Genomic DNA, 26,083 nt, shown 5'->3' with positions numbered 1-26,083 from the left:
CCTTCTCTCTCCCCTCTCTCCCCTCTCCCCTCTCTCTCCCCTTCTCTCTCCCCTCTCTCCTCTCTCTCTCCCCTTCTCTCTCCCCTCTCTCTCCCCTTCTCTCTCCCCTCTCTCCCCTTCTCTCCCCCCCCTCTCTCCCCTCTCTCCCCTTCTCTCTCTCTCTCCCCTCTCTCTCTCCTCTCTCTCTCCTCTCTCTCTCCCCTCTCCCCCCTTCTCTCTCCCCTTCTCTCTCTCTCTCCCCTCTCTCTCTCTCCTCTCTCTCTCCTCTCTCTCTCCCCTCTCTCCCCTTCTCTCTCTCTCCCCTCTCTCTCTCTCCTCTCTCTCTCCTCTCTCTCTCCCCTCTCTCCCCTCTCTCCCCCTCTCTCTCTCTCATTTTCTTTCTTTCTTAAGATCAGTTTGCCATCCACTTTTCGTTCGCTCCATTTTTTAATAGAATTAAAATAGGCCCCATTCACCCGGACGTTCCGGGTGTCCATCTTTCATCTCTCCGTTTACAGATGAAATACGGACTCCCATGTATTTCTATGGACTAGCGGATGTAAACGGACGATCATCTGTTTACAGCTGGTAATGTCGGTTTTTTTTGAATGGAAGAAAACCTTATTTTTCTTCCATTTAAAAAAAAAAAAAAGACGGAATGGATTAAAAACTGATCCGTGTTTTTCATCAGTTCAGTTGCGCTTCTTCCAAGCAAAAACAGACCGCCCGTGTGAATGTACCCTCAGGCCCCTTTCACACGGGCGTGACGTATATTCATTTTTCATCAAAAACTGACCCCATGTATTTCTATGGACTAGCGGATGTAAACATATGATCAACTGTTTACATCCGTTAACACCTGTATTGTAATTGGAAGAAAACAACGAAAAATGGATGTGAACAGACGGATATAAACAGCTGTAAAGCTACAAAAAAAAACTGATGTAAACGGACAAAAATGGATGTAGACCGATGTAAACGGACAAAAGGATCTAAACAGATGTAAAACCACAAAAAAACAGATGTAAATGGGCAAAAAAAATGGCTGAAAAATGGGTGTAAATGGACTAAATAATGGATGTAAATGGACTAAAAATGGATGTAAACATACTAAAAATAATGGATGTAAATGGATGAAAAAATTGATGTAAACGTACTAAAAAAAGGAGCTAACCGGACTAAAAAAATGGATGTAAATGGACAAAAATGGATGTAAATGGATGAAAAAATGGATGTAAATAGACTAAAAAAATGGATGTAAATGGACAAAAATGGATGTAAACAGACGGAAAAATGGATGTAAACGGACAAAAAAATGGATGAAACAGCTGATGTGAACTGATCTGGGGTTTTTTTTTTTTTGGAAAAAACACTGAACTGATGAAAAAAATGGAATACCTGTGTGAAAGGACCCTTAGGCCTCTTTCACACTAGCGTTCTGTATGTCAGTTTTTCATCTCTCCGTTTACGGGTAAAAAAAAAGGACTCCCATGTATTTCTATGGACTAGCGGATGTGAGTGGACGATCATCTGTTTACATCCGTTTACTTTCTGCATCCATTAACATTAGTTTTTTTTTTAATGAAAGAAACCCTATTTTTCTTCCGTTAAAAAACTGGACGAAATATGGATGAGAAACCGATGTAAACGGTAAAAAACAGATGTAAACAAAGGAAAAACGTTAATAAATGGACACAAAACAGGTGAAAAACAGATGTAAAAGAATGTAAACGGACGAATAACTGATGTAAACGGATGGAAAACTGATGTGAATTGATCCGTTTATTTCTTCTTAAGAAAAATCGCAACTGAACTGATGGGAAAAAAAAATGGAACGCCCATTTAAGCCCCTTTCACACAGGAGTTCTGTATGTCCGTTTTTCCTCTGTCTGTATACGGATGAAAAACGGCCCCCCATGTATTTCTATGAACTAGCGGATGTAAACGGACGATCTGCTTACATTTGATAATGATTGCATCCAGGAAAAACTGATCAATTCACATCCATTTTTCATCCGTTTTTCCATCCGTGTACATTCTTTTTTAAAAATCCTTTACCAATGCAAAAATGGACCAAATGTCTATTTACATCCCTTTACATCAGTTTTTTGTCTGTTATGTTTTTGTTACGGAAGAACAATAGGGTTTTCTTCCATTCAAAAAACGGATGTTAATTTTTTCATCCATTTTTCATCCATTTGTGTCCGTTTACATCCATTTTTCATCCATTTGTGTCCGTTTACATCCATTTTTCATCCATTTGTGTCTGTTTACATATGGTTGACATCCTTTTTTTTTTTTTCGTCTGTTTACATCCGTTTTTCATCTGTTTATGTCTGTTTTTCATCCATTTTTTTGTCCGTTACGTTTTTGTTTTTTTTTCACAGAAGAAAAATAGGGTTTTCTTCCATTCAAAAAAAGGGATGTTAACAGATGCGGATATTACCGGATGTAAACACATGATTGTTCGTTTACATCCGCACGTCCATAGAAATACATGGGGGTCCGTTTTTCATCCATAAACAGACAGAGGAAAAACAGACATACAGAACTCCCGTGTGAAAGGGGCCTAAGGGTCCTCTCACACGGGTTTTCCGAGTTTTTTTCATCAGTTCAGTCGCGTTTTTTCCAAGAAAAACAATCCGTTTCAGGATCAGTTTACATACGTTTTTCATCCATTTACATCTGGTTTACATAAGTTTTTCATCCGTTTATGTCTGTTTACATCTGTTTGTTTACATCCGTTTGTGTCTGTTTACATCCGTTTTTCATCCATTTACATCCGTTTTTTGTCCGTTTACATCCGTTTGTGTCTGTTTACATCCGTTTTCATCCATTTACATCCAGTTTTTGTCTTTACATCCGTTTTGAGCTGTTTACATCAGTTTTTGTCCGTTTACATCCGTTTGTGTCTGTTTACATCAGTTTTTCATCCGTTTACATCCGTTTTTTGTCCGTTTAAATCCTTTTGTGTCTGTTTACATCCGTTTTTCATCCATTTACATCTGGTTTAAATCCGTTTTTTCATCCGTTTATGTTCGTTTACATCTGTTTTTGTCTGTTTACATTCGTTTTTCCATCTGTTTATGTCCGTTTTTTTATCCATTTGTGTCCGTTTGCATACATTTTTCATCCATTTACATCTGGTTAACATCCATTTTTTTGTCCGTTACGTTTTTCTTTTTTTACAGAAGAAAAATAGGGTTTTCTTCCATTCAAAAAAAAAGAATGTTAACAGATGATTGTTCGTTTACATCCACACGTCCATAGAAATACATGGGGGTCCGTTTTTCATCCATAAACTGACAGATGAATACCGGACATTCGGAACTCCCGTGTGAAAGGGACCTTTGTGTCCGGCATGGAAGGGAACATTGAGCAGTGTTGTCGGGTTGGTTTAGTTGTGTGTCTCCGTCGGTCACATTTCTCCTCACTTCCTGTCCTGGTGACACCTCTGATCAGGACAGGAAGTGAAGGGAAACCCCCATAATGGAGACACAGCCAGCAATGAGAACCTGACGGAGGTTCCAGCCTTCTTCCACTCTATTCACCATTTCTCATCCAGCACCTCACAGTATTCTAAAGAACGCCCACATAGTCTTCTACAGATCGCTCTTCAGAGGGTGGTGGAGGAGCGGCTTCCAGGAGTTCTGTCCTGTGGCCCCCCCGACAGGCACATTCCCCAGTAAAAAGCTGGAAGGGATTTCAAATCCTTCTCTACTCCATCCAAAACTAGAAAAAAAAAAGATGCACTTTGAGCTCCGCCTCCTACAGTGCTAAGCCCCGCCACTTAACTGTCATATGCCGGCACTTCAATGGGCAGTAGAGGTTCTGGGGGGCAATGTTTAGCATCAGCAAGGGTGTGGCAACAAATTTTGGGGCCCCTCCTACTTCAGGGCTCTGCTTAACATCAGCAGAGGTGGGGCTAGAGGTGTAACTGCAAATTATGGGGCCCCTCCTAAAACAGGGCCCTGGAGACACTGCTTAACTTCAACAGGGGTGTAACCACAAATTATGGAGCCACCTTCTACTCCAGGGCTCTGGGGACACTGCTTAACATCAGCAGGGGTGGGGCCAAGGATGTAACTATGAATTATGGGGTCCCTTCCACTCAAGGGTTCTGGGGGCACTGCTTAGCATCAGCAGGGGTGTAACCACAAATTATGGAACCACCTTCTACTCCAGAGCTCTGAGGACACTGTAACATCAGCAGGGGTGGGGCCAGGGACGTAACCATGAATTATGGGGCCCTGCTTAGCATCAACAGGGGTGTAACCACCAATCATGGAGCCACCTTCTACGCCAGGGCTCTGGGAACACTACTTAACATCAACAGGGGTGGGGCCAAGGATTTAACTATGAATTATGGGGTCCCTTCCATTCAGGGGTTCTGGGGACACTGCTTGGCATCAGCAGGGGTGTAACCACAAATTATGGGGCCACCTTCTACTCCAGAGCTCTGAGGACACTGTAACATCAGCAGGGGCAGAGCCCAGAACATAACTATGAATTATGGGGCTCCTTCCGCTCAAAGTTCTGAGGGCACTGCTTAACATCAGCAGGGGTGTAACCACAAATTATGGAACCACCTTCTACTCCAGGGCTCTGGGAACACTGCATAATGTCAGCAGGGGTGGATTCAGGGGTTCTGGGGGCACTGCTTAACATCAGCAGGGGTGTAACCACAAATTATGGAACCACCTTCTACTCCAGGGCTCTGAGGACACTGCTTAACATCAGCAGGGGTGAGGCCAGGGGTGTAACTATGAATTATGGGGCCCCTTCCACTCAAGGGTTCTGGGGGCACTGCTTAACAGCAGAGGTGTAACCACAGATTATGGAGCCACCTTCTACTCCAAGGCTCTGGGGACAGTGCTTAATGTCAGCAGGGGTGGGGGCAGGGGCGCAACAATGAATTATGGGGTCCCTTCCATTCAGGGGTTCTGGGGACACTGCTTAGCATCAGCAGGGGTGTAACCACAAATTATGGAACCACCTTTTACTCCAGGGCTCTGGGAACACTGCTTAACATCAGCAGGGGTGGGGGCAGGGGCGCAACTATGAATTATAGGGCCCCTTCTACTCAAAGGTTCTGGGGGCACTGCTTAACATCAGCAGGGGTGTGGCCAAGGATACAATTAGAAATAATGGGGCACCTTCCTACTCCAGGGCTCTTGGGACACTACTTAACATCAGCAGGGGTGGGGCCAGGGGCGTAACTATGAATGATGGGGCCTCTTCCACTCAAGGGTTCTGGGGGTACTGCTTAGCATCAGCAGGGGTGTAACCACAAATTTATGGAGCCCCCTTCTACTGCAGGTCTCCGGGGGCAATGCTTAGCATCAGCAGGGGTGGAGCCAAGGGCATAATTACAAATATTGGGGCACCTTCCTACTCCAGGGGCACTGCTTAGCATCAACAAGAGTAGAACCGAGGGTGTAACTACAAATGATGGGCCCCTTCCTCCCCCAGGCCCCATAGCTTGTGGGCTGCAATTGTTCTGTCACTGGGTGGGGCTTCATATCTACCTGGGCAGAGGCCTTGGTCTAGAATTGAAGGGTTCCTGCTGGAACCGGGGCTGATTTGAGGACTAACGCGGGTATTTTCATGGTCCACAAGGTGAGGGACCTTAGTGTTGCTGCTCCCGTGGAAATGTTGTAGGCCAAGTCTAGAATGGACCATTTATTGTCTCTCCATTGTCTCCCCCAGGTCTTGTATCCTCTGTCTACATCCGGAAGCCGCAGGCCGTGGAACGCCACGTTTTGCCCGTTTTGTGGTTCTTCCTGAGTAATATAACCGGGAACGGAGTGCTGCCCGGCCGGAACGGCAACTTCAAGGACGTCGTCACCAAACTTGCCAAAAACTTACATGGAGTGATGGGGCCGAGCCTGGAGGAGTACACCTCTGGACAGTCCCAACACGCCATCAAAATGCTGGCCGACATTCTGGGCACCAATAAATAAAGACTGATGCCGATCCACGGGGCCCGGTGCGGGGCCTGGCACTTCTTCCGGAGGACACGGACTTGAGGCATGGTGACCTCACGGGGGCGGAGCCTGCGTTCTGTGTAATTTAATGTAAATTCTGTACTAAAGATTAAAAACTATCACAATAGAAGAACTGAATCTTTCTGTAGGCTGGGAATGTAATTGTACGGGACATGATGCATCTCCTACATACTGTATGTCAGCGGTCTGCAGACTGTGGCCCGGGGGCCGGATGTGGCCCTATGGGCACTATTTCATCCACTGATACCAGTAATGGGGCGTAATTTCCCCCCACTGACACTAATGAAGGGGCACAACTTCTCCCAGTGACACCAATGAGGCACAATTCCTCCCACTGCCACCAATGATGGGCACAATTCCTCCCACTGACACCAACAATGGGGCCAAATGACACCAATTATGCCCTTGGCTCCACTCCCAATGACACCAATGAATGGGACACAATTCCTCCCAATGAAACCAACAATGAGGCCCAATGACACCAATGAGGTACAATTCCTCCCACTGACACCAATGAAGAGACATAATTCCTCCCCCTGACACCAATGATGGGGCACAATTCCTCCCACTAACACCAACAATGAGGCCCAATTCCTCCCAACGACACAAACAATAGGGCACAGTTTCTCCCAATGAGGCCCAATGACACCAATGATTACACCAATCACAGCTCACACAGTATTTCTCAATGGCTGCAGGAATGCAGCCAGAGAGGAGAAATTATTGCTTTTACAGCCTTTATGGGCGAAAAAGCAATCAGTGTAAAAAAAAAAAAAAATCTTCATCACCCCCCACAAGTAGTTAGTGTCACCATGGTGACCCTGTACTGCTGGGGTGACAGTATGTATATATATTTGACCGCTTGATATTTTAGCTCGTCCAAAATAGAGATCGTATTCTGATATTCATTGGATGTCTAATCTGTGATAACAGGATACAGAGATTCTTTTTCTGATAATTATAAATCCAAACTGAACTTTATCTATAATCTGCACACTGTGGTATATATACTAGAATTTACAGTTTTTTTTTATACTACTAATGGCAGTGATCAGCGACTTATAATGGGACTGCGATAGTGCGGCAGGAAATCTGACACTAACTGACGCTGAGGAGGGGGGACTGACTTACTGCCACTGACATCACCAGTGAGTGATCAGTGATTATATACACGGTCACTGTACTAATGACACCACCTGGGAAGGGGTTAACATCTCGGGGCGATCAAAGGGATAACTGTGTGCCTAACAATGTGTGATGTGTGCTGCTTAGTTACTAACAGTCTCTAAGTTTCTCATCCCTGCTTTGCCCGATTTCCTCTGCACAGAGCTCTGTGTTGACTGTCAGCACAGAGCTCTGGGGTGTGATTGGACACCGCCGATCAGCAGGTCCCAGCCGTGAATCATTGGCTGGGACTTGCTGACAGACTCCTGCTGTGTACAATCACAGTGGGATCCAGCTGGGGGGCGCATGTGCCCAGCAGTAGGTGGGGATGTAGGGATTGCCTACAGCAGCTGCCCATCCGGAGCACATTGCGAGCCGGCGTTAGGCGGTTATTGTTGTTATATAATAATTATAATAATAATATAATCACAAGAATAGTAGTAATGGGAAAAAGAAGAAACAAATAATAATTATTATTATTATTAATATTATTGTTGCTGTTATATAATAATAATACTAATAATAGTAACAAGACTAATAATAATAATAGAAAAAGAAGAAAATAATAATAATAATAATTGTGACTATAAAAATAATAATAATCATTATTGTTGTTATATAATAATAATTATAATAATAAGAGTAGTAGTAATAAGAGAAAAGAAAATAATAAAAATAATTATTATTATTATTGTTGCTGTTATAAAATAATAATGATAATTGTAACAATAAAAATAATAATTATTATTGTTGTTATATAATAATAATACTAATAATAGTAACAATACAAATAATAATAATAATAGTAAGAAAAAGAAGAAAATAATTATTATTATTTTTGCTGTTATATAATAATGATAATAATTGTAACAATAATAATAATAATCATTATTGTTGTTATATAATAATAATTATAATAATATAATAATAATAATAAGAATAGTAGTAATAAAAAAAGAAGAAAATAATAATAATAGAAATAATAATAATTATTATTATTATTATTATTGCTGTTATAAAATAATAATGATAATAATTGTAACAATAAAAATAATTATTATTGTTGTTATATAATAATAATAAAATAATAATAATAGTACCAATACAAATAATAATAATAATAATAGTAGTAATAAGAAAAAGAAGAAAATAATAATAATAAAAAATAATAATTATAATTATTATTATTATTGTTGTTGTTATATAATAAGAAAGATGATAATAATAATATAATAATATTTTAACAATAAAAAATAATAATTGTTGCTTTTATTATAAGTATTGTTATTGTTTATTATTATTATTGTTGTTATATAACAATAATAATAATAATAATAATAATAAAGTACTACTACTAATGATGATGGTACTCAGTTGGTATGTGAAGGACGTGGTGACGTCGGGCGATGACAGGTGGCGGTTCCCATCTGACAGTGGAAGCTGTTGGTATCCGTCCTCACCCCGGACTGAGAGGACTGAGATTAGTATTCAATTCTCGGCTGTCCAGATGGAGGATCGGGGGCTAAAAATGGCTCCAACACCTTCTGGGGGGGGGGGGGGAGCTATACAACACCCAGAGAGTGAGGACACAGGATACCTCCCTCACCCTGGGAGAAGCATGATTATTTATTAATAAATCCTCCCTCCGGCCTCCCCTTCAGTCTTGCACAGGTGTCCCGGCTCCTCCCCTTCAGTCTTGCACAGGTGTACCGGCTCCTCCCCTTCAGTCTTGCACAGGTGTTCCGGCTCCTCCCCTTCAGTCTTGCACAGGTGTACCGGCTCCTCCCCTTCAGTCTTGCACAGGTGTACCGGCTCCTCCCCTTCAGTCTTGCACAGGTGTACCGGCTCCTCCCCTTCAATCTTGCACAGGTGTACCGGCTCCTCCCCTTCAATCTTGCACAGGTGTACCGCCTCCTACCCTTCAGTCTTGCACAGGTGTACAAGCAGGTGTACCGGCCCCTCCCCTTCAGTCTTGCACAGGTGTACCGGCTCCTCCCCTTCAGTCTTGCACAGGTGTACCGGCTCCTCCCCTACAGTCTTTCACAGGTGTACTGGCTCCTCCCCTCTAGTCTTGCACAGGTGTACCAGCCCCTCCCCTTCAGTCTTGCACAGGTGTACCGGCTCCTCCTCTCCAGCCTTGCACAGGTATACTGGCTCCTCCCCTTCAGTCTTGCACAGGTGTACTGGCTCCTCCCCTTCAGTCTTGCACAGGTGTACTGGCTTCTCCCATGGACTGAAACGGCTCCCCTGGACTGAAATTCGAATTTTAAAATTCGGAAGATGGCGATATTCTATTTGTTATTCTATGCTATTCTATTCTATTCTTTTATTTTCTGTTCTACTCTATTCTTTTTTATTCTATTCTATTCTTTTCAAAATTCAAATTTCAGAAGATGGCTATATTGGTTTTGTTTTATTCTATTCAATTTTTTCTATTCTCTTATTTTCTATTCTATTCTATTGTTTTATTCTATTCTCTTATTGAAATTTGAATTTCAAAACACGGCTATATTCTAATACTAATACACACAGTCTTTGAAAAAAATCAGCAATAGTCAGCAATGTGTTCACATTTCACTTTTGTTTTCGAATTCTGTTTTATTATTTTTATTTTTTATTATTATTCTTATTATTATTATACAGGATTTATGGCGCCAACAGTTTGCTCAGCACTGTACAATATAACGGGAGACAATACAGCAACAATACAGTTCAATACAAGAGGGATAGGAGGGCCCTGATCCTGGGAGCTTACAATCTAAGAGGGTTAGGAGGGCCCTGATCCTGGGAGCTTACAATCTATTCTGTTGTATTATTTTCTATCCTATTCCTTTATTTTCAAATTCTATTTTATTTTATTCTTGTTTTTGAATTCAATTTAAATTTCTAATTAAATTTCTTTTTTTTAATCTGATTTGAATTTTGTGAAATTTGGTTTTGTTATTTTGGATTCGAAATAAATCCGTTACTATTGTAATTCGGAAATTTAGATAACATCTGAATCTCTGAATAATGAAACTTTTGTCCAAATTTCGATTCGGAATGAAGCAAATGGCATACAGTATGTTTATTTTTCACATAAAGAAGATCTGGACACTACAAACAAAAAAAAGAAGAAATATAAGTGGCAAAAATGCCCCAAAATTTTGCACAAATGTTTTTTATTAAAAAAAGCAATTATTTTGTGTTATGCAGTGTTGCCCAAGGCGTCCAATCAGATCCCGCTGGTCATTTTTTGCAGCAAATTGTAAGATAAAACAAAGATTATGTAGGAATCCTCAGCAGCCTGAACTTTGGTTTTTCCTGCTTTTTGGAACCAGCTGTCACACCTCCGGATGTTCTCTATAATGCCAAAATTACTGTCCCCGCCCTCCATATCATGTGATTCAGGTGTTCCAATCCCCTCCAAATCATGTGATTCAGGTGCTCCAATCCCCTCCCAATCATGTGATTCAGGTGCTCCAATCCCCTCCAAATCATGTGATTCAGGTGCTCCAATCCCCTCCATATCATGTGATTCAGGTGTTCCAATCCCCTCCCAATCACGGGATTCAGGTGTTCCAATCCCCTCCCAATCATGTGATTCAGGTGTTCCAATCCCCTCCATATCATGTGATTCAGGTGTTCCAATCCCCTCCCAATCATGTGATTCAGGTGTTCCAATCCCCTCCATATCATGTGATTCAGGTGTTCCAATCCCCTCCATGGACACAGGTGTATACAATCAAGCCCCTAGGCATGCAGACGGCTTCTACAAACATTGATGAAAGAATGGGTCCCTCTCAGGAGCTCAGTGACTCCAAGCGTGGTCCCGTGATAGGTGGCCACCTGGGCAATAAGTCCATCCGTGACATTTCCTGGCTACCAAATATTCCACGCTCAACTGTTAGTGGGATTATAACAAAGTGGAAGCCACTGGGAACAACAGCCACTCAGCCACCAAGTGGTAGGCCACGTCACATGACAGGGCGGGGTCAGCACATGCTGAAGCGCACAGTGCGCAGAAGTCGCCAACTGACTGCAGAGTCAATAGCTAAAGACCTCCAAACTTGGTGTGGCCTTCAGATGAGCCCAACAACAGTGCGTAGAGAGCTTCATGGAATGGGTTTCCATGGCCGAGCAGCTGCATCCAAGCCTTCCATCACCAAGTGCAGTGCAAAGCGTCGGATGCCGTGGTGTAAAGCACGCCGCCACTGGACTCTAGTGAAGAGGAGATGTGTTCTCTGGAGTGACCAATCACACTTCTCTGTCTGGCAATCCAATGGCTGTTTCTGGGTTTGGCAGTTGCCAGGAGAACGGTACTTGCCTGACTGCATTGTGCCAAGTGTAAAGTTTGGTGGAGGGGGGATTATGGTGTGGGGTTGTTTTTCAGGGGTTGGGCTTGGCCCCCTAGTTCCAGTGAAGGGAACTCTTAAGGTGACATTTTGGACAATTTCATGCTCACAACTTTGTGGGAAGAGTTTGGGGATGGCCCCATCCTGTTCCAACATGACTGCCCACCAGTGCACAAAGCAAGGTCCATATAGACATGGAGGAGCCAGTTTGGGGTGGAGGAACTTGACTGTCCTGCACAGAGTCCTGACCTCAACCCCATAGAACACCTTTGGGATGAATTAGAGCGGAGACTGCGAGCCAGGCCTCCTCCCCCGACATCAGTGCCTGACCTGACAAATGTGCTTCTGGAAGAATGGTCCAACCTTCCCATAGAGACCCTCCTAAACCTTGTGGGCGGCCTTCCCAGAAGAGTTGAAGCTGTTATAGCTGCAAAGGGCGGGGCCAACTCAATATTGAACCCTACGGACTAAGACTGGGGGGCCATTACAGGTCATGTGCGTGGAAAGGGCGGGGCCAACTCAATATTGAACCCTACGGACTAAGACTGGGGGGGGGCATTAAAGGTCATGTGTGTGGAAAGGGTGGGGCCAACTCAATATTGAACCCTACGGACTAAGACTGGGGGGCCATTAAAGGTCATGTGTGTGGAAAGGGTGGGGCCAACTCAATATTGAACCCTACGGACTAAGACTGGGGGGCCATTAAAGGTCATGTGCGTGGAAAGGGCGGGGCCAACTCAATATTGAACTCTACGGACTAAGACTGGGGGGCCATTAAAGGTCATGTGCGTGGAAAGGGCGGGGCCAACTCAATATTGAACCCTACGGACTAAGACTGGGAGGCCATTAAAGGTCATGTGTGTGGAAAGGGCGGGGCCAACTCAATATTGAACCCTACGGACTAAGACTGGGAGGCCATTAAAGGTCATGTGTGTGGAGAGGCCGGCGGCCCAATACTGGGGGCAATATAGTGTATATGTGTTTTATGTCTTCGGATTGCAATGTGACGGCTTGCCTGACCTTTGCTGCAGCGATCTCTGAGTCCTGACCCCGGAAGTAGATGATCCTCTCTGGGGCCCGACGCCCGGCTCTGCTGGACCCATAATAGGAGAATGATATTGTAATGTGGAAGGGAATTTGCACAGATCAACAAACATCACCCGGCGTCAGTAACGACATTTCCAGCACTCGTGAAATCATTGCAATAAAAAAAAAATATTTATTTGCAGTTTTATCAGTGAAATTACTTTTGTATTTCCTAAAATTCGCCATGTCGAAAAATATTAAGTGAATATATATTTGGAATCATACGGAACGCCCCTTTCACACGGGCGTTCCGTATGTCCAACTTTCATCTGTCCGTATTACAGATGAAAAACAGGCCCCCCCCCCCATGTATTTTTATGGACTAGCAGATGTAAACGGACGATCATCTGCTTACACCCGGTAATGTCCGCATCCGTTAACATCTGTTTTTTTTCTAACAGAAAAAACCCAGTCTTTCTTCTGTTAAAAAAAAAATGGAATAGACGAAAAACCGATGTAAACTGATGAAAACTGACGTAAATGGACAAAAATGTATGTAAATGGACAGAACACGGATGTAAATGGACGGAACACGGATGTAAATGGACGAAAAACAGATCTAAATTTACAAAAGTGGATGTTAATGGACAAAAACGGATGGAAACGGATGGAAAACAGATGTAAACGTCCAAAAACAGATGTAAACAGATGGAAAAGCTAATGTAAATTGACAAAAACAGATCTAAATGGACAAAAAAATGGATGTAAATGGACAAAAATGGTTGTAAACGGATGGAAAACAGATGTAAACGGATGGAAAAACTAATGTAAATGGACAAGAAAACAAATCTAAATTGACAAAAATGGATGTAAATGGACAAAAACGGATGGAAACGGATGGAAAACTAATGTAAATGGACGGAAAAAAGATCTAAATGGACAAAAATGGATGTAAACAGTTGGAAAATGGATGTAGATGGACGAAAACCAAATTTAAATGGACAAAAATGGATGTAAATGGATGGAAAACAAATGTAAATGGACGAAAAACAGATTTAAACAGACAAAAATGGATGTACATGGACAAAAACAGATCTAAATGGACAAAAACAGATGTAAACGGATGTAAACTGGATGTAAATGGACGAAAAACAGATCTAAATGGGCAAAAATTGATGTAAACGGATGGAAAATAGATGGAAATGGACGACAAACATTTCCAAATGGACAGAAATGGATGGAAAGCTAATGGAAATGGACGAAAAAACGATCTAAATGGACAAAAATGTATGTAAACGGATGGAAAACAAATGTCAATGGATGAAAAACAGATGTAAACTGATCATTTTTTTCTTGGAAAACCTTGACTGAACTGATGAACTAAACAGAACGCCGTGTGGAAGGGGCCTGACCCTTAACCCCTCACCTACTGGGCACTGTCACCCCCTCCCCCCCCCCCCAGGCCAATATTCAGCTTTCAGCGCTGTCACACTTTGAATGACAATTGCGCGGTCATGCAACATTGTACCCATATGAAATTTTTATCATTTTTTTCTCACAAATAGAGCTTTCTTTTGGTGGTCTGTACTCCCCGCTGGGGGTTTTATTTTTTGCGCTATAAACAAAAAAAAGCAAAAAAAAAAAAAAAAAGGTTTCTTTGTTTCTATTATAAAATTTTGCAAACATTTTTCTCCTTCACTGATGTGCGTTGATGAGGCAGCACTGATGGGCACTGATAGGCAGCAGTGATGGGCACTGATAGGCGGCACTGATAGGCGGCACTAATGAGGTGGCACGGTTTTGCGGTACTGATAGGTGGAACTGATGATGGGTACTGATAGTCAGCACTGATGAGCACTGACTGGCAGCACTGATGGGTGGCACTGATGGGTAGCACTGATGGGCAGAGGTGGGAGACACAGGTGGGTGGCACTGATGGGTGGCACTGCTGGGCACCGATCATCAGGGCATTGATGGTCAGTGCTGATCCCCGCTCTGACAACATGAGGAAAGTGCAGCTGAGAACCGGCAATTGCATTTCCCGGTGATCAGCGTGTCATTGGACACAGCTGATCACATGGTAAAAAGCTGCTGTGATTGGCCTTTTACCACATCACGTGATCAGCTGTGTCCGTAGGGTGTGAATTTCATTTAGGTGCAGCGTTGTATGACTGCGCAATTGTCAATTAAAGTCATGCAGCGCCGTATCACAAAAAATGGCCTGGTCAGGAAGGGGGGGGGGAATCCTCTGGAGGGCAAGGGGAGGGGGATCTTCTGGGGGGCAAGGGGGGGATCCTCTGGGGAGTGAGGGGGGGGAATCCTCTGGAGGGGGGGATCCTCTGGGGAGTGAGGGGGGGAATCCTCTGGAGGGGGAGGGGGGCAATCCTCTGGGGGGGGGCGAGAGGGGAGGGAATCCTCTGGGGGGGGCGGGGGGGGAGATCCTCTGGGGAGCAAGGTGAGGGAATCCTCTGGAGGGGTTAAAGCTGACTTCTGAATGACAATGACTTCACGCTGTTTTCAGCTCTATTATTGGTGATTTTTTTTTTTTTTACACAACAGGCCGGCTTCAGATGATTCCCTATTAATTAATGTCTCACCCAGGAAAATGAGAGTCCGAAGGACGAAATTTTCATTATTCTGAGATTTGGATGTATCTGTATTTCTGAATTACAATAGTAACGAATTTGAACGAATCCGAAATAACAAAACGAAATTTCGCCCAAAATTCTAATCAAATTCGAAAACAAATTTGAAATATGAACATTTTACTGACTATTGTTGATTTCCCTCAAAGACTCTGTGTGTATTACAATATACTGTAGCTGTCTTCCAAAATTCGAATTTAATAGAAAAGAATAGAAAATAAAATAATAGAATAGAATAGGAAAAAATAACATAGATTTCAATAGAATAAGACACAAAGAATATAGCCGTCTTCTGAGATTCGAATTTCAAAAAGAATAAATGATAAAGATAGAACAGAGTAGAAAAGAATAGAGTAAAACAGAACAGAAAATAAAAGAATAACATACAATAGAATAGAAAATAAATGAATAGAATAAAATACAAAATAGAATAGAATAGAACAGAACAGAGAAGAATAGAAAAGAACAGAATAAAAATAAAAGAATAGATTAGAGAATAATAGAAAAGAATACAATAGAAAAAAAGAATATATTTAGAGTAGAATAAATGTAGCTATCTTCCAAAATGTGGAAATAATAGAATAGAAAGGAATAGAGTAAAACAGAAAAGAAAAGAATAGAAAATAAAAGAATAGAACAGAGAAGAAAATAATAGAACCGAAAAGAATAGAATAGAATAGACTCATCTTCCAAAATTAAAATTTCAAATAGAACGGAACCAGCTATTCTTCACAATGAATTTGAAGCGATTCAAAATGGATTTTTAGTTACTTATTTGAAGCTGGTTGAATCGAAGGAAAATGTTTTTGTTCTGCTCACGTCTGCTGGGTATTATTCTATCTATTCTATTCTATTCTATTCTATTCTGGGTATCAGTCTATGGGGGGTTAATGGTTGCCCACACACTCCCAGACCCAGCTTTGTCATTATCCTCCATTTCTTCCCAGTCTCATTGTTACTTCTGGATCTCTGGGTGGGAAGTTGGCGGAATATTCTTGGCTCTTCTTCCCTCTCATCTGCCCGGATGCCTCATTGTTTTTGTGACTTGCATACAGAAGAAGGATGACCTACAAATCAGTGACACCATACTGGAAATGTCGCAGGTGTCAGGGTGTGGTTCTGGAACACATAAATACAAATCCGTACATTGATTGGTATTAAATGATGCAATCCTCTGCAATATATACAACCAGGAAAGGTAAACATGTGGCCCCTGCGTATTTAGGGGTGGGGCCGACCAGTAAAGTGGGCGTAATGGGTGACCGCTGTGTACCTAGAGTTGTCGTTTGGACAAGACCAACCAGTAGAGTGGGCGTGGTTTGGGTGCTTCCACCGGCAAAGTGGGTGGATAAAATGTGGACTGTAATGGTGTCCCAAGATCCTTGGGCCATGCAGTCGGTAAGCAATTGGTAAATTCAGGCTCATAATATCATGGACAAAATGTTGAGATTCCCTTCCATGAAGACCATGTGATCAATAGGAGCCTGGTGAGGTAGGAATGGACAACGCCAAGCTGGACATACTGCACACTTGTTGCACAATTCTATTGGTCAAGGAGGGTGTCCATCACTAAGGTGATCAATAGGAGCCTGGTGAGGTGGGAATGGACAATGCCAAGCTGGATATACTGCACACTTGTTGCACAATTCTATTGGTCAAGGAGGGTGTCCATCACAAGGGTGATCAATAGGAGCCTGGTGAGGAGAGAATGGACAATGCCAAGCTGGACATACTGCACACTTGTTGCACAATTTGATTGGTCAAGGAGGGTTCCCATCACTACGGTGATCAATAGGAGCCTGGTGAGGTGGGAATGGACAATGCCAAGCTGGACATACAGCACACTTATTCCACAATTCCATTGGTCAAGGAGGGTGTCCATCACAAGGGTGATCAATAGGAGCCTGGTGAGGAGAGAATGGACAATGCCAAGCTGGACATACTGCACACTTGTTGCACAATTTGATTGGTCAAGGAGGGTTCCCATCACTAGGGTGATCAATAGGAGCCTGGTGAGGCGGGAATGGACAATGCCAAGCTGGACATGTAATGGAGAACACCATGGACATTCAGCTGCCTGACATCTATGGATCCAATCATTGCTTTGGCTTTCAGGTAACCTCTGTGTATTTATAGTTTTCATCCCATGGTCAATTTTAATTGCTCAGGTTTCTGTATGAGGAGGGAATGGACAACGCCAAGCTGGACATACTGCACACTTGTTGCACAATCCTATTGGTCAAAGAGGGTGCCCATCACTAGGGTGATCAATAGGAGCCTGGTAAAGTAGGAATGGACAACGCCAAGCTGGACATGTAATGGAGAACACCATGGACATTCAGCTGCTTGACATCTATGGACTAGTCATTGCTTTGGTTTTCAGGTAACCTCTGTGTGTTTATCTTTTTCATCCCATGCTCAGTTTTCATTGCTCAGGTTTCTGTATGAGCCTGGTGAGGCAGGAATGGACAATGCCAAGCTAGACTGCACACTTGTTGCACAATCCTATTGGTCAAGGAGGGTGCCCATCACTAGGGTGATCAATAAGAGCCTGGTGAGGCGGGAATGGACAACGCCAAGCTGGACATACTGCACACTTGTACTACAATTCTATTGGTTAAGGAAGGTCCCCATCACTAGGGTGATCAATAGGAGCCTGGTAAAGTAGGAATGGACAATGCCAAGCTGGACGTGTAATGGAGAGCACCATGGACATTCAGCTGCCTGACATCTATGGATCTAGTCATTGCTTTGGCTTTCAGGTAACCTCTGTGTATTTATCTTTTTCATCCCATGCTCAGTTTTCATTGCTCAGGTTTCTGTATGGTGTACAAGTGTATGTAAAGCCAAATTGTTTACCCGCCGCCAACATGGTAGCCTACATATGACAGCATGGTGCTTATTTCCATCCATTAGACCAGTGCAAAGCTATAAAGGGTTGAAGTTCACCAAACATCTCATCCTCCATTTGTCTCCTCATGAAGCTCACATCCAATGTGCGATATCTCTAGATCAAGACTTGGAAACTAATTGCCTATCAGCACTAGGGTCATTGGTTAGAATCCCAACCACGGCTCTACCTATCTGGGTTTCCTCCGGGTACTCCGGTTCCCTCCGACACTCCAAAGACATGCTGTGAGGTTAATTGGCTCCTGTCTAAATTGGCCCTAGTCTACGTATGAATGTGAGTTAGGGACCTTAGATTGTACGCTCCTCGGGGGCGGGGACTGATGTGAATGTACAATATATATGTAAAGCGCTGCATAAATTGATGTCACTATATAAGTTCCTGATATAAATAAGTTAGGTAGTCAGAAAGGCCATTCGTAGTTCCTCAGAAGCCAACAATGACACCAGCGGACATTCACATTGCAGTTCCTGAACTTAAGTCAAGCAGCTTCTTATATGGACAGGCTGGAGCCATCGTGAGAAATTACTGCACATGCAACCAAAACATCTCGATATCGTGTAGGCAGGTGGAGGCTGCAGATTATCCTCCAGCCTGAAGGTGGCACTTGCCATTTTTTCAGGCTGCCAGGAGTCCATTGAGGACTAATTGTCTCCTGTTATGGGCTTCAGGCAGCCATTTTGAGGAGGACTGCAGTTCTATATCCTAATGCAGTGGTCTACAAACTGTGGCCTGGGGCCAGATGTGACCCTTTGCTGGCCTTTACCTGGCCCTTGGGGCACTATTCCTACCACTGACATTAACAATGGGGTATTATTCCTGCCACTGACACCAAATGTGGGGCACTATTCCTTTACTGACACCAAAGATGGAGCACTATTCCTCTCACTGATACCAATGATGGGGCACTATTCCTCCCACTGACACCAATGATAGGGCACTATTCCTCCCACTGACACCAATGATGGGGCACTATTCCTCCCACTGATACCAATGATGGGGCACTATTCCTCCGTCTGACACCAATGATGGGGCACTATTCCTCCCACTGACACCAATGATGGGGCACTATTCCTCCCACTGACACCAATGATGGGGCACTATTCCTCCCACTGACACCAATGATGGGGCACTATTCCTCCTACTGATACCAATGATGGAGCACTATTCCTCCCACTGACACCAATGATGGGGCACTATTCTTCCCACTGACACCAATGATGGGGCACTATTCCTCCCACTGACACCAATGATGGGGCACTATTCCTCCCACTGACACCAATGATGGGGCACTATTCCTCCTACTGATACCAATGATGGAGCATTATTCCTCCCACTGACACCAATGATGGGGCACTATTCCTCCCACTGATACCAATGATGGGGCACTATTCTTCCCACTGACACCAATGATGGGGCACTATTCCTCCCACTGACACCAATGATGGGGCACTATTCCTCCCACTGACACCAATGATGGGGCACTATTCCTCCCACTGACACCAATGACGGGGCACTATTCTTCTCACCGATACCAATGATGGGGCACCATTCCTCCTACTGATGCTAATGATGGGACACTATTCCTCCCACTGACACCAATGATGGGGCACTATTCCTCCCACTGACGCCAATGATGGGGCACTATTCCTCCTACTGATGCCAATGATGGGGCACTATTCCTCCCACTGACACCAATGATGGGGCACTATTCCTCCCACTGACACCAATGATGGGGCACTATTCCTCCCACTGACACCAATGATGGGGCACTATTCCTCCCACTGACACCAATGATGGGGCACTATTCCTCCCACTGACACCAATGATGGGGCACTATTCCTCCCACTGATACCAATGATGGGGCACTATTCCTCCTACTGATGCCAATGATGGGGCACTATTCCTCCCACTGACGCCAATGATGGGGCACTATTCCTCCCACTGACACCAATGATGGGGCACTATTCCTCCCACTGACACCAATGATGGGGCACTATTCCTCCCACTGACACCAATGATGGGGCACTATTCCTCCCACTGATACCAATGATGGGGCACTATTCCTCCTACTGACACCAATGATGGGGCACTATTCCTCCCACTGATACCAATGATGGGGCACTTTTTCTTCCACTGACACCAATGATGGGGCATTGCTCACTCCCACCAACGCCAGGACATTTTCTACTCCCAATGGCCACAGTTCGCCCCCCCCAAAAGTCTAAAGGACAGTAAACTGGCCATTTGATTAAAAAGTTTGGAGACCCCTGCCCTAATGGATACCAAAATCCCACGATTTGGGCAGCCTTCTTGACTCAGAATTCCATAAACAGTGGATTCGGCATCATTCAGTGTGAGTGTAGAGGTTAGACAGAGACAGAACTCTGCTGGTTAAGGAGAGCGTAGGGACAATATTCGGGAGAGGTATCCGTCAAGGAGAAAAAGAGCAGGTGTCCCCTTCCAGAGTATCTCCTCTGTCAGCCTCCTGGAGCAGTTTCCCACCCGCAATTTGAGAATTTCAGGATCTCATTGTGACCAAGCAACACCATAGCACCCTCCAAGGAAGAGCTCCTCTGGCATTCTGTGACCTGTAAGTGCCTGATAGATTACTATTGGAAAGTGCTTTTTTTTTTTTTTATAAACCGCGTCCTCTTCTGCCTGAAGAAGTTTACGGCAGCCAACAAATGTGGTGCCATTGCTGTAAAATTTCACTTTCTACAATTGTTGAACAATCCCATTGGTCAAGGAAAGTTCCCATCACAAGGGTGATCAATAGGAGCCTGGTGAGGTTGGAATGGACAATGCCAAGCTGGACATACTGCAAACTTGTTGCACAATCCTATTGGTCAAGGAGGGTTCCCATCACTAGGGTGATCAATAGGAGCCTGGTGAGGTTGGAATGGACAATGCCAAGCTGGACATACTGCACACTTGTTGCACAATCCTATTGGTCAAGGAGGCTTCCCATCACTAGGGTGATCAATAGGAGCCTGGTGAGGTTGGAATGGACAATGCCAAGCTGGACATACTGCACACTTGTTGCACAATCCTATTGGTCAAGGAGGGTTCCCATCACTAGGGTGATCCATAGGAGCCTGGTGAGGTTGGAATGGACAATGCCAAGCTGGACATACTGCAAACTTGTTGCACAATCCTATTGGTCAAGGAGGGTTCCCATCACTAGGGTGATCAATAGGAGCCTGGTGAGGTTGGAATGGACAATGCCAAGCTGGACATACTGCACACTTGTTGCACAATCCTATTGGTCAAGGAGGGTTCCCATCACTAGGGTGATCAATAGGAGCCTGGTGAGGTTGGAATGGACAATGCCAAGCTGGACATACTGCAAACTTGTTGCACAATCCTATTGGTCAAGGAGGGTTCCCATCACTAGGGTGATCAATAGGAGCCTGGTGAGGTTGGAATGGACAATGCCAAGCTGGACATACTGCACACTTGTTGCACAATCCTATTGGTCAAGGAGGGTTCCCATCACTAGGGTGATCCATAGGAGCCTGGTGAGGTTGGAATGGACAATGCCAAGCTGGACATACTGCACACTTGTTGCACAATCCTATTGGTCAAGGAGGGTTCCCATCATTAGGGTGATCCATAGAAGCCTGGTGAGGTTGGAATGGACAATGCCAAGCTGGACATACTGCAAACTTGTTGCACAATCCTATTGGTCAAGGAGGGTTCCCATCACTAGGGTGATCCATAATAGCCTGGTGAGGCAGGAATTGACAATGCCAAGCTGGACATGTAATGGAGAACACCATGGACATTCAGCTGCCTGACATCTATGGACTAGTCATTGCTTTGGCTTTCAGGTAACCTCTGTGTGTTTATCTTTTTCATCTCATGCTCAGTTTTCATTGCTCAGGTTTCTGTATGGTGTACAAGTGTATGTAAAGCCAAATTTTTATCCGCCTCCAACATGGTAGAACACACATGGCAGCATGGTGCTTATTTCCATCCATAAGACCAGTGCAAAGCTATAAAGGGTTGAAGTTCACCAAACATCTCATCCTCCATTTGTCTCCACATGAAGCTCACATCCAATGTGTGATACCTCTAGATCAAGTAAACCGGCCCTTTGATTAAAAAGTTTGGAGACCCCTGCCCTTATGGATACCAAAATCCCACGATTTGGGCAGCCATCTTGACTCAGAATTGTATAAACAGGGGCTTCGGCATCATTCAGTGTGAGTGTAGAGGTTAGACAGAGACAGAACTCTGCTGGTTAAGGAGAGAGCAGGGACAATATTCGGGAGAGGTATCTGTCAAGGAGAAGAAGAGCAGGTCTCCCCTTCCAGAGTACCTCCTCTGTCAGCCTCCTGGAGCAGCTTCCCACCGGCAAGTTGAGAATTTCGGGACCTCATTGTGACCAAACAACACCATAGCACCCTCCAAGGAAAGAGCTGCTCTGGCATTCTGTGACCTGTAAGTGCCTGATAGATAAAGTATGGGAAGATGCCTTTTTTTTATAAACAGCGTCCTCTTCTGCCTGAAGAAGTGTATGGCAGCCAACAAATGTGGTGCCATTGCTGAAAAACTTCAATTTCTACAATATCAACAAAGTTTGAGCATGCTTACTCAGTTCCCGGATCGGCCTCACCTGCAATGGTGGGTACCTTACACTGGGGTATCAACCGCAATGATAGGTAGGACAGCGGTCTCTATGTATATTTGCCGAATCAGCCAGGACCTTGGAAGAAAGACGCACAGCCGAGGAATGAAGACGCACAGCTGAGGAATGAAGATGCACAGCCGAGGAATGGAGGAATAAAGACACACAGCCGAGGAATAAAGACACACGGCCGAGGAATGAAGACACACAGCCGAGGAATGAAGACACACAGCCGAGGAATAAAGACACACAGCCGAGGAATGAAGACACACAGCCGAGGAATGAAGACACACAGCCGAGGAATGAAGACACACAGCCGAGGAATAAAGACACACAGCCGAGGAATGAAGACACACAGCCGAGGAATGAAGACACACAGCCGAGGAATGAAGACGCACAGCCGAGGAATGAAGACACACAGCCGAGGAATGAAGACACACAGCCGAGGAATGAAGACACACAGCCGAGGAATGAAAACGCACGGCCGAGGAATGAAGACGCACAGCCCAGGAAGAGGTTTTAAGTTTTATTTTGTAGAGAAGAAGGACAGTGATGTTCAGGAAAGGCACCCCGAGGTGATCAGCTCTGTCTCCAGAGTGAAACCTTTAATACCAGAGACAGGCAACATTGGTGTTCTGCCCCCAAAAAAAATGAGACACACCCCTTATGGGGCTGAGAAAAGGACGATCGTTTTCATTGGACCTGACCAATGTCGGAGTCCCGGGCCACATACTAGTTCCAGGGAAGAAGATCACACTCAGTGAAGCTGGAGAGGTGCACCACCCTAGGACCTGGCATGGGGCTGAAAGTTTGATGAATGTCTCCTCCAGAGATGGATATTCACATCTTCGCAGACCATGATGTACGGTCCTTCTCCAGTATTCACACCCAAGGCCCAGTGTAGTTTGGGTATCGAGGTCTGGATATTTATTTTTCCCATTAATCCTCAGTTTCACTAGACATTTTTGGAGAGTGGGGATGTGCTAGAACCTCTAGAACAGTGGTCTCCAAACTGTGGCCTGGAGGCCAGATGTGGCCCTTTGCTTGCTTTTATCTTGCCCTTGGGGCACTATTCCATCCACTGACTCCATCCATGGGACATCATTCCTGCCACTGACACCAACAATGGGGCATAAATCCTCCCATTTACAAATGATAGTATACAATTCCACTGAATATCACCAATGATGGGGCACTATTTCTCTCGCTGACACCTACAATGGGACACAATTCCTCCCAAAAACACAAACGATAGGGCACAATTCCTTCCACTGACACCAGCAGTTGGGCACTATTCCATCCACTGACACCAATGATGGGGCACTATTCCTCCCACTGACACCAATGATGGGGCACTATTCCTCCCACTGACACCAATGATGGGGAACTATTCCTTCCACTGACACCAATGATGGGGCACTATTCCCCCCACTGACACCAATGATGGGGCACTATTCCTCCCACTGACACCAATGATGGGGCACTATTCCTCCCACTGACACCAATGATGGGGAACTATTCCTTCCACTGACACCAATGATGGGGAACTATTCCTTCCACTGACACCATTGATGGGGCACTATTCCTCCCACTGACACCAATGATGGGGCACTATTCCTCCCACTGACACCAATGATGGGGAACTATTCCTTCCACTGACACCAATGATGGGGCACTATTCCTCCCACTGACACCAATGATGGGGCACTATTCCTCCCACTGACACCAATGATGGGGCACTATTCCTTCCACTGACACCAATGATGGGGCACTATTCCATCCACTGACACCAATGATGGGGCACTATTCCTCCCACTGACACCAATGATGGGGCACTATTCCTCCCACTGACACCAATGATGGGGCACTATTCCATCCACTGACACCAATGATGGGGCACTATTCCTCCCACTGACACCAATGATGGGGCACTATTCCATCCACTGACACCAATGATGGGGAACTATTCCTTCCACTGACACCTACATTGGGACACAATTTCTCCCACTGACACCAATGGCAGGCCACTGTTCCACCCACTGACACCAACAAATGGCCACAATTCTTTCCATTGAAACCAATGATGGGGCACTTTTCCTCCCACTGACACCAGGGATGGGGTACTATACCTCTCTTAATTCCAAAAATTGGGCATTGTTTCCTCCCAGTGAAGTCAGAACATTCTCTTCTCTGACTGGCCCCCCTAAAGTTTGAAAGACGGTTAACTGGTCCTTTCTTTAGAAAGTTTGGAGACCCCTGCTCTAGAAGATTGGTATCACTGTCTGTGCCCCAGCTGAAGAAACTTCATCTGTACAGCTGATGGGTGTCAGCAGGCAGCAGTGTCAGTTGGAAGCACAGGGCATCATACAGCCAATCTGAGAGCCCCCTCCCCCCCCCCAAAAAAACAGTTTACTATGCTTCAGTTGTGAATGAACACAGTGAGTGATTGGTACCGATCACTCATTGTGTTCATTCAGGAAAGGAAGGATCTGGTAAATGTGACATATTTACCAGACCCTTCCCCCACTCTCCATCCTGAAGGATCGTATTGTGTGCTTGCAGTTGCCGGTGGGAAGGAGAGGAGGGAAACCAACAGCACTGTGGGGGCACACAGGGGGGCCTGGGCAGCAGAGAGGAAACATATGGTGCGCAGGGAGGGTGATGGGTAACCCTGAATGACTCTCTCTGTAGCAGCTGAAAGCAAGTGGGAGGGAGAGGAGAAGAAGCCGGCTTTCAGCTGCTGCAGAGAGACCCATACAGAGGACCGGTTCCAGTAATTGCCCCCCTGCCATTCCGATCACCCTCCCTGCCCACATCCCATTCACCCACCTTCCTGGGCCCCATGCAGGAGGACTGGAGGCACCCCCTTATCCACAGCCCTGCCCACGGGTATGGTATCTATATTGTTACATTTTTCCAAGCTGTGAAATTCACCATACCTGGAATCAGGGTTGCTGTTAGAAACCACGGGGCCCCATACAGCCAACCTGACAGGCCCCTTACTATGCTTCAGTTATGAATGAACACAATGAGTGATTAGTGATCACTCATTGTGTTCATTCAGGAATGAAAGGGGCTTGTAAATAACTGGAGCCGATCCCCTCTATGTTTCTCTCTGCAGCAGCTGAAATCCAGCGGGAGGGAGAGGAGAAGAACCCGGCTTTTAGCTGCTGCAGGGAGAGCCATGCAGGGGATCGGTTCCAGTAATTTCTCTCTGCAGCAGCTGAAATCCAGCCAGGGGAGAGGAGAAGAAGCCGGCATTCAGCTGCTGCAGGGAGAGCCATAGAGGGGATTCAGGAAAAGAAGGAGCTAGTAGACATGACATATTTACTGGTCTATTCCCCCACTCTCCATTCTGAACGATCCTATTGTTCTCTTGCAGTCGC

The 26,083-nt window shown here is 44.7% G+C and overlaps 1 protein-coding gene across 2 annotated transcripts in view; it reads left to right on the top strand.

Moving 5' to 3' along the window:
- The window catches only part of TOGARAM2 (TOG array regulator of axonemal microtubules 2), a 65,188-nt gene extending 59,089 nt beyond the window's left edge, over nucleotides 1-6,099 (top strand). For both annotated transcript variants that reach the window (XM_089666969.1, XM_089666968.1), the window contains exon 19: nucleotides 5,689-6,099. In XM_089666969.1, coding sequence (XP_089523095.1) covers nucleotides 5,689-5,942 — 254 coding nt within the window. In that variant the 3' untranslated portion in view covers nucleotides 5,943-6,099. The remainder of the gene's footprint in view (nucleotides 1-5,688) is intronic.
- The last annotated feature ends 19,984 nt before the right edge of the window (nucleotides 6,100-26,083 follow it).

Source organism: Staurois parvus, unplaced genomic scaffold (genome assembly GCF_062004578.1).
Source record: "Staurois parvus isolate SC_StPar_1 unplaced genomic scaffold, SC_StPar_1.0 ptg002944l, whole genome shotgun sequence".
Taxonomy (NCBI): Eukaryota; Metazoa; Chordata; class Amphibia; order Anura; family Ranidae; genus Staurois; species Staurois parvus.
This window is presented reverse-complemented; position numbering and strand designations above follow the sequence as displayed.